Genomic DNA, 9,876 nt, shown 5'->3' on the forward strand with positions numbered 1-9,876 from the left:
CTCTCACTATGCGCTGAAGTGTCTTGCGGCAGGACGTGTTGCAGGCGCCATACCACACAGTGATGCAGCTCGTCAGAATGCTCTCGATGGTGCCTTTGTAGAAGGTGCACATGATGGGGGCCGGGGCTGGGGGGGTGTAATATTACATATTACAACGTGTGTATGTAATGATGATTTTTGTTTGAAGAAGTAATGCACCACATGGATTAACAAAGGTGAAAGAATGTTAAGGTGAACACGTCTTTATCCTAAAAGTCATTTTCACAGAATATATAAACCATCATATTTTATTCCACTCTATTTTGTATTTTTTATTTGTATTTCATAAAGCTGTGACCAATTATTAGACTGCATTTATCTGCATCTTAAAAGTCTGTGTGACACCTTCTGAAAATTATTTTCATTTTGCTCATTTTGCAACAGACTTTTTTCCCCTTCCAAATATTGTATCATCAAAAGGAAGTTGCTAGCATCATACTATTTCAAAGAATATTTTAATTTCAGACACACTTAACAAAGAAATGTTCTAGAGTCAGTTTTGTAAACAAAATAAAACATTATTTTCTAACCCATCTGTTTACCTGTAAATTATTATGCAAAAGTCTGACAGAGAACTGGAGTATTTAAGTTAAATGCTCATATTTATGATCTGCAAACTCTTCCTTTGTCTTTATTTCTCACACATTCACAGGTTTAATGGATGTCTGATTACAGCAATCAACCCTCATTAATAATCTTTCAGCTTCACTCTGAACTGCTGTGAGAATTGAAGAACTGATAGTTTAACAGTGCTGGAAATCTAGACCTCATTTCTGATTATAACGACACTTTTGAGAAGATAAAGACAAAAAAAAAATGTTTACAAAATAACAGTTATGTACAGTAGATGAACACAACACTCATTTGATGCTTGTTACTATAGAGTCACTATACAGTCTGTTTGGAAACATTTTACACACATGCTGCAAACATTTAACTTTATTCGTAACCATTTTGCACCCTTAACACTATTATAAACTATAGGTTATACTATAGAAGTGCAAACTAGTTTCGATTAAATGTCAACATTGGCATTCTATACATTGAAATATATAGCATTGATTTTGCAATACAATATAGTCACAATCTAACTGAGATTATTTCAGTCATTGTTAAGTAGCAGAGGGCAGGTGAAATGTATATTTATGTGTATGTTTGTGGAGTTTATTATATGTAAAAGTCAAGACTCGTGTGTTGTTCCATACGGTGTGTCTGATTTTTCTTTTTATTCAGTAAAACTTTTAAATGAAATAAATCAATTCATGATATTGTTTCTAAACGACTGTTTGGCCAAAACACAGAGATTGAAAGTATGATGAGCATCTGCTAAATGAGCTCCACAGCCGTTCATGAGAGTTTAAATGCTGGGGAATATTCCCCACTTTAGTAATTTCCATGAGTACAAATCTTAATGTTTAAGCATATAATGATATTCTAGGGAATTGTGCGCTTCTAATTTTATAGCAACAGTTTGGACAGGACCCTTTTCTATTCTACACCTTCAGTGAAGCCGCTCCACAGCCGTTCATGAGAGTTTAAATGCTGGAGAATATTCCCATCTTCCCACAGCTGAAGAAGAAGCAAGCAGGAGGAATTACTCCAGGAGAAACTACTGACATACTGTTGGAAAGATGGAGTTTGAGGAAGAACCCTGCAGAATGAGAGATGAAGATACAGAGGAACAGACAGGTTGGTGTTTTCCTTCATTCTCTTTAATGACTGATGAGGAACATTAAGATGAAATCTGACATAAAACAATACATCTAAAATTCAGTTAAAATCAGTAATAAGCCAATTTTTGCTAAATTGAGACTCGGTTATATTTAATTTTCTTTCCCATTTTTTATTCTTTAATTGAATAGCCTATTAATTAATTCATATATGTTGATTTTTAGACTCAATGGAAGTGAATAAGGACAAGCAGCATCGGTTTCAAAAACCTTATGTCACAGATGAAGATGGAAACGCTATCATTTCAAAGACTGAAAAAAAAAAACAAGCTGGAAAAGCTGGAGTCAAAGGATCTTTCGCCTGCACAGAGTGTGGAAAGAGTTACACACGTAAACCAGAACTTAACAGACACATGAGAGTTCACACTGGAGAGAGGCCTTATACAGTGCGGAAAGAGTTTTATTCTAAAACAAAACTTAGAAATACACACAAGAGTTCACACTGGAGAAAAAACGTTCACATGCACTCAGTGTGCCTTTCTACTACTCCATCTGTCTTCTCATGGTGGAGTGAGGTCGTTTTTCTGTGATCAGTGATAAACAAATTTTTTTCCCATCAAGTTTAAGACATCTTAAACTTCATACTGGTGTGAAGCCTCACTTTTGCGCTTTTTGTGGAAAGAGTTTTTCACGACCGCAAACTTTAAAAGAACATGAAAGTATTCATACTGATGTGAGACCTCATTTGTGCTTTGACTGTGGAAAGACCTTTGTTAAACCCAACCTCTTAAAACAACACCAGAGGACTCACACTGGAGAAAAACCTTACAAGTGCTCACACTGTGGAAAGAGTTTTAATTACTCGTCATATTTAAAAAAGCATGAGATGATTCACACTGGAGAGAAGCCACACCAGTGCTCTTCATGCGGGAGGAGTTTTGCCCGACTCTCTGCTCTACAGGTTCATATGAAAAAGCATGGCCCAAAGTTGTCTAAAGATTGCTAAAGATTGTCTAAAGATTGCAGATTGCTGGGAGACAAGTTTGCTTTCAGATCCATGACATTCAAGTACGGTAAATAAATTGATGCTCAGGTAAAGCGATAGCTGGAATCAGTTCCAACAATGTGATTTCCTTCCCTTTGGAAGGTCAAACTGATAGTTTTAGATGCTAGAGTGTAGCCATAAAATGCTATGATTTATGAAGGGGTATGTTTATTTTTATATTGAAGAGTTAAATTAATCACATTAATTGTGCATATGAGCTATTGTGAAACTGGCAACAATAATCCATAAAATCATCATCCATATCACAAACAACTTTTTTATTGTAACTTTATATGTATTGAGAACATACTGAAAAAACTTTCTTAGATTGAAATCACTCTGTAAATGACTGTAAATGTTCACGAGCTGTTTTATGGTGTTTGAAACTCAATCTGTAAACAGTGTGGATGAAAATATTTCAAAATCAGTAAGTTTGGTCATGGCATAGCTTATGGTTGAAGAAGGGTTTGGGTAATGATATTTTCTGACCTCTTAAATGTTGTGTGTAATGCACTAATTGCACATTTTGAAACTGAGAAATAAAGTATAAAACTAATTGTACCAATTTATTTAATGTACTTTAGTTTGTGTGAAATCAAAATGTTTAACAATGTATTCAATATTGCTATTCATCTTGTATAAGAATCATTTGAAACAAATATAAAAACTACAGATGTGTTTTCTTATTTAAATAATATGAAGGAAAAAAAATTGAAGTAAGAATCAAATATGTGTGGTCTGTGTTTATGGCAACTCGTTCTTCCTTTCCTGGAACTTTTGAACACTTTTTCTATACTGCTGTGATTTACCTCTAATTTTTGGGTGGATGTTTTAAATAAACTTTCAGTGAAGAATATTCATATTTATCCCTTATAGTTTTAGAAAATACCCTGTTTTTAAAATATCTTGAATTCCCTGTTTTCTGACTGAACATGGTAATTTAGGTGGGTAAATATCACATTTACACATGCACATGGAAGAAATGTAAACCCTCCTTTACTTCTTAAATTTTGTGAGAATATTTCAAAGTTTCCTTTCAAATACTCTAAAGAAAACTAGAAAGATGGGAAGCCTATGCTTCTCATCAAAATAGTTACTATTTTAGTGCTGTCCTGATTTATATCTTTGTTAGGCATGAGTCCATTAAATCTTAAATTCATATCTTGCTTTTTTATGTCAGTGTGGTGTGGCTTATGATGTTGATATGTACCCTATCTTGCAATAAAAAATGTGCACCAAAAAAAAAAAAAATGCCAGTAAAGACATTAATAATCTTAACAAATATTTATATTTTAAATCATTTAAAATAATTCACATTTCTATTTCCCATTTCATATTTATATTTCAATCTTTCTGTTCATCGGAAAATAAAAACACCTCCACGCATTTTATTAAGCAGCGCAACCATTGCCAGCTATATATAACAGCTATAATAAGAAGAAATGTTTCTTGTCACTTTCACTTTTTTTTGTCACTCTTGAGCAGCGATCAGCATGATTTCTGTAGGATCATGTGAGACTGAAAGCTGGAGTAATGCAGCTTTAGTATGCAGGAAAATGCATTATAAAATCTATTCATGTAGAAAGCAGTTCCTTCAAATGGTAGATTTAATGTTTTCACTTTATTTTTGATCAAATAAATGCAGCCTTACTGAGCAGAAGAGATTTGTTTCAAAACCATAAAAAAAAAATCTCACTGACCCCTTTTGATTGGTGGTGTATATTACATATTTTATTTATAATATATTTTAAATGCCTTTATTTAGCCCAGATACTGTTAAACAGCCTAGGCCATATATATAATAAAAAAAAATCTAATTGAATGCCACTTCCCTTACGAAAAAGAAGTTTATTCAAGTGTGCTATTAGTATACTTCTTTTAAACTAAAAAATAGGAAAGTATACTTTTAGTCTACTTTTTATGTACTTCTCAGAAATGGGATTTATGTACTTCTCAAAAATATACTTTAAATGAGTATATTTTTAAGTATATCATTTAAGTATACTTGATTTATAGCATACTTAGAAAAAGTCTAAATATATTTGAGCTATACTTGTGTTCCTAGAATCCGTGTTTTCATTGTTATACTGTAGGGGGCACTAGTACACATTTTCTGTACAGAATTTTCAAAAAACACAAGTGAAGAAGAAACCGAAACAACAGATGCTTCCACATGTAATCTAACACAATCATCAGACATAAAACAGCATCAAAACTGTGTAAAGTTGATGTAATGTCGACCAATGAAGAGGTAATAATGACTGTCAAGCTTTGGGGTGTTGATCGACTCGATCTACGTTTTGATTATCATTCTGAATCCAATTCATATTCTTTTTTTCAGCTTTTTGTTCAAAATGTTGTTTATTTCTTTTTATTATTATTATTTATGAAACTTGCCCACATTCAAGTGTTTAAAAAAAGAATGCATGAAGCTAGAATAAAATGTTTTTGTTTACAAGCAGATACCCTGTTCTTTTGATGTTTTGTATGTTCAGATATTCATGTAACAACATATATTCAAATTAATACCTAAATAGGGACATAATAGTATACTTAAAGTATGATGTAAAGTTCACTTAAAGAAAACTTACGAGTATACTTGCAGTATAAAACTACTAAACTAGTAGTTTACTAAGACTATACTTGAAAGTGTACTAAAAATGCTACAAGTATTTAATTAGTAAACTATCAGTATTCATATGTTCACTTTTAGTATAGTTGCAGTACAAGCTAAAAATATTGTTGTAAACTAGTTTACTACTTTTATATACTATAAAGTGGGCCAATTTAGTCCCAAAGAGTATTGAAATAGTACACTTACAAGTATACTACTAGTACACTGATATTTGTATACTTGCCACATAAAGTATACTTAAAAATATACTTGAACTTTACTTAAGTATACTTACTAAAATAAACTTGAAGTATACTACTTTTTGGTAAGGGTTGACATTAATGACATTTGATTGGACTGGACTTGAAGTATCATTATCATTAGTTTTCCAAGGAGGCAAAAAAAAAAAAAGTGTTTATTGTGTCTATTCTTTTGAACGGGTGCCGCGTTCTATTTCTATTTCTATTATCCTAATCTATCGATACTGAAATGTATATTGACTGCTTGTTTACACAGCAACGTGTGAAGATTTTGAGTTGTGCTAAGCAATATAATGAATAAATTAATTTCTTTACAAGTGCTGGAAATTTGAAGCTAATTTCTGATAACACTCTAAAACGACAATTTGCCCAAAACACTTAAAGCTGGATGATTGAGAGTAATTGTGAGTGTTTTAGCATCTGCTAAATGAGCTTCACAGCTGTTCATGAGAGTTTAAATGCTGGAGAATATTCCCATCTTCCCACAGCTGAAGAAGAAGCAAGCAGGAGGAATTACTCCAGGAGAAACTACTGACATACTGTTGGAAAGATGGAGTTTGAGGAAGACCCCTGCAGAATGAGAGATGAAGATACAGAGGAACAAACAGGTTGGTGTTTTCCTTCGTTTTCTGTATTGACTTATGAGGAATATTCAGATGAAAACTGACATATAACAATACATTTAAAACTATACATTAGATTTTTTGCTAAATTGAGGTTAACTTACATTACTTTTTGTCCTTATTTAAATTAATATTATATTGAGAATTAAATTTTTGATTTAGACTTGATGGAAATGAATAAAAACAAATGGCATCGATTTCAAAAACCTCATCTTTTCACAGATGAAGATGGAAACACTATTTCACAGACCGAAGAGAATTTCACACAAAAACGAGCTGAAAAAACTGGAGTCAAAGATTCTTTTACCTGCTCCGAGTGTGGAAAGAGTTACTCACGTAAACAAGAACTTACGAAACACATGAGAATTCACACCGGAGAGAATCTGTTCACATGCACTCAGTGTGGAAAGGATTTTGTTGACAAAAAAGGCTTGACCAGACACCTAATGGTTCACACTAGAGAAAAACCTTTCAAATGCACTCGGTGTGGAAAGAGCTTCAGAGACAGAAGTGCTCTCAAAGATCATCTGGATTCTCACGCTGGAGTGAGATCATTCAGCTGTGATCAGTGTGATAAAACATTTGTTTTGGTATCACACCTAAGAACACACCTTAAAGTTCATGCTGCTGTGAAGCCTCACGTTTGTTCTCTTTGTGGAAAGAGTTTTTCACGACTGTACACATTAAAAGAGCACCAGAATATACATACTGGTATGAAACCTTACATATGTGACTGTGGGAAGAGCTTTACTGCACAAAGTAATTTAATAGAGCACCAGAAGATTCACACTGGAGAGAAACCTCACAAATGCTCACACTGTGGAAAGAGTTTCTTTTACTTCAAATCCTTGAAAGATCATGAGAGAGTTCATACTGGAGAAAAGCCGCACCAGTGCTCTTCATGTGGGAAGAGTTTCGCTCACTTACCTAATCTGCTGATTCACAAGAAAAAGCATTGCCCGAAGATGTATAAGTGAGAAAAGCATTTGTGTAACTGGCAACATCAGTCCATTATATATTCACAGATAATTTTTTTTTTTTTTTTTTTTTTTTTAGAAGTGATACATATTGAAAAGACTCTTACATTTAAATCTGTCACACTGTGAATGTTCATGTGCTGTTATTATCTCTCAGTCTGTACGAACATATGTTAAAAATCAGTCACATTTGAGCATTTAATTTGCTTTATTATGATGATATCATTTATTTGATCTATTTCCTTTTAATTTTTGTATAATTTGAAATAAAAAGCAACAAAAGTATTTACACAACTCATTTAACAAATAAATGTACTTTAGTTTACATTAAATGTTAGCGGTTTAACATCGTATTCATCATTGCTTTATTACTACTCTGTGTATGTATGTATATGTATATGTATATGTATATGTATATATATATACAGTGGGTACGGAAAGTATTCAGACCCCCTTAAATTTTTCACTTATATATATAAACTGCATTTATATTCATCAAGCAATTCAGGAGGAGGTTCTGCCATCTAGAGGTTAAAATCTGAACTAACTTTTAAATTAGTTTATTTCAATATAAATAAGTTGTTTTTACTTCATAGATTATATATATATACATATGCAGTTGCAATCAACTGTTGACCTGCAAAACATTTTGCTGCAGAAAACAACATTTTATGAAAACAATTCAACAAAGGCATCAGTGAACTATTAGAAAAAGTTTATTAATACACATATGAGTGATTCTGAGAATGTAACATTGATGAATCATGATAAAAATCTAATTGGCTCTAAACATTCATGTTCAAAATTATTCAACCCCCAAATGTCAAATTTTGTGCAGAATCTTTTGTTCTTTAAAACCACCAACAAACCATGCCTAAAAGTGCTTAGAAGCTTCTGAGACTGTCTACTGCAGTCTTGGCTCATTCCTCGGAAAAAGCTTTTAGATCACTGATAATCTTTAGTTTTCACATTGCCACTGCTTTCTTCAAATTCAAAAAAATATTTTCAATGAGAGTTAAATCTGGAGACTGAACAGGCCACTCAAGTACATCCTATGACTGATCCCTGAACCAAGCCGAAGTAGATTTGGATTTGTACTTTAGGATAGCTGTCCTGCAGGAAAGTCCATTGATCATCAGCTTCCTTCTTTGCACCAAAGGCATCACAGTTCTTGCGTGGCACAACCAGTTATTAGATTTAGGGAGCAATTACTTTTTCACATTGTGCCAGGCAGGTTTGGACAGCTTTTTTCCCTTAATAAATGAAAACGGCATTTCAAAACTGCATTTTGTAGCAGTCATCTTTGTGTAATTTAAAAATTTGTTTGCAACTTTTTGCAACTTAGTGTTACTTTTGAGCAGTTGGATCAATAGATAGTTGGATCATTGTAATGAAATGAATAGACACTCAATTCAGATGTAATGTGTGAGTTGCATTTTGAAATAGTAGAACTTTGATGTGAAGTTGTGTCATTTTGTACAGTGATTTTAGTTAAATGAACAAAAGATCTTTGGTTCATGTGTATTGTTTCCAAGCAATTGGGAAAAAGTGTTATACTTTGATGCTAAGTTGTGTCATTTTGAACCTGTGATTTTAGTTCAGTGAGCAAATGATCTATAGGTTTATGTGAATTGTATCCAAGCATTTGGAAAAAGTGTTAAGTGTTTTGAAAATGTTTCATTTTGATAATCGGTTGTGAATTATTTGTCTAGAGTTTTGAAAAATGACACGAAGGTCCCGATATTAGTGCAAAAATTATTGTAAAAAAAAAAAAATTTTTTTTATAGATCAAATGTAAGAATTTGAAATGAAAGATTAAGTAATGAGGTTACTTAATTCCAGTTTAATCTTCCTAATAAAAAGACTGTTCTATTCTTAATATTTTGTATTTATATTCTCTCCTTTAATGGCAATATCATTCATTTTTTTGATACTGACACAAAGGAGATGGCACAGGCCTACAGAAAGATTGTATTGTCATCAGATGTAGCTTTGCACACTGCCAGCATCTAGAATGATTTTGATCAACATTTTAGTGTTCATAGCAGAGGGCTTTCTTAACTTGTTATATTTTACAGCTTATCATACACATGTGCACCCCTTAAAAGCCCGGCACCATAGAGCCCCCCCACATAACAAATCCCAATTTAACCGCGTAACAATATGAACAACCGAATAATAGTTTATTTCTGACATACATTTTAAGAACTATCATTCTAGATAGTTTTATTTTAAAACATTATTTTTCTAATTGTGCGTTTAACCTTTTAATCCATATAATCTCACACAGAAGTTCCAGAAAACTGTAGTTTTTAGTTTAAATGCTCATATCTGCAATTTGCAAACTATTCCTTTGTCTTTACTTTTCACACATTCACACGTTTAATGGATGTCTAATTACAGCAATCAATCCTATTCAATACTCTCGCAGCGTTTATCTTTCAGCAATATTCTGCACTGCTGTGGGAATTAAAGAATTGAAAGAAGCTTTAATTCAGAGTGATTGTGTGTGAAATGAGCTCCATTGACTCCTTCAGTGAAGCCGCTCCACAGCCGTTCATGAGAGTTTAAATGCTGGAGAATATTCCCATCTTCCCAGAGCTGAAGAAGAAGCAAGCAGGCGGAATTACCCCAGGAGAACCTACTGA

General features: G+C 32.9%; 2 protein-coding genes across 2 annotated transcripts in view; both read left to right on the top strand.

The window, feature by feature from the left end:
- The first annotated feature begins 1,663 nt into the window (after positions 1-1,663).
- LOC107653371 (gastrula zinc finger protein XlCGF7.1-like) overlaps positions 1,664-9,876 on the top strand; it is a 15,973-nt gene continuing 7,760 nt past the window's right edge. Inside the window, exon 1 of the mRNA XM_016440072.1 lies at positions 1,664-1,728. Within this exon, the coding sequence (XP_016295558.1) occupies positions 1,671-1,728 (58 nt within the window). The 5' untranslated portion in view covers positions 1,664-1,670. The remainder of the gene's footprint in view (positions 1,729-9,876) is intronic.
- LOC107653375 (gastrula zinc finger protein XlCGF7.1-like) lies at positions 6,066-7,272 on the top strand. Its single transcript, XM_016440080.1, has 2 exons — positions 6,066-6,236; positions 6,474-7,272. The coding sequence occupies exons 1-2, from the start codon at positions 6,179-6,181 to the stop codon at positions 7,226-7,228; spliced, it is 813 nt and encodes a 270-aa protein (XP_016295566.1). The 5' UTR covers positions 6,066-6,178; the 3' UTR covers positions 7,229-7,272.

The sequence above is a fragment of the Sinocyclocheilus anshuiensis genome, unplaced genomic scaffold (assembly GCF_001515605.1).
Source record: "Sinocyclocheilus anshuiensis isolate Anshui unplaced genomic scaffold, SAMN03320099.WGS_v1.1 scaffold1151, whole genome shotgun sequence".
Lineage (NCBI taxonomy): Eukaryota > Metazoa > Chordata > Actinopteri > Cypriniformes > Cyprinidae > Sinocyclocheilus > Sinocyclocheilus anshuiensis.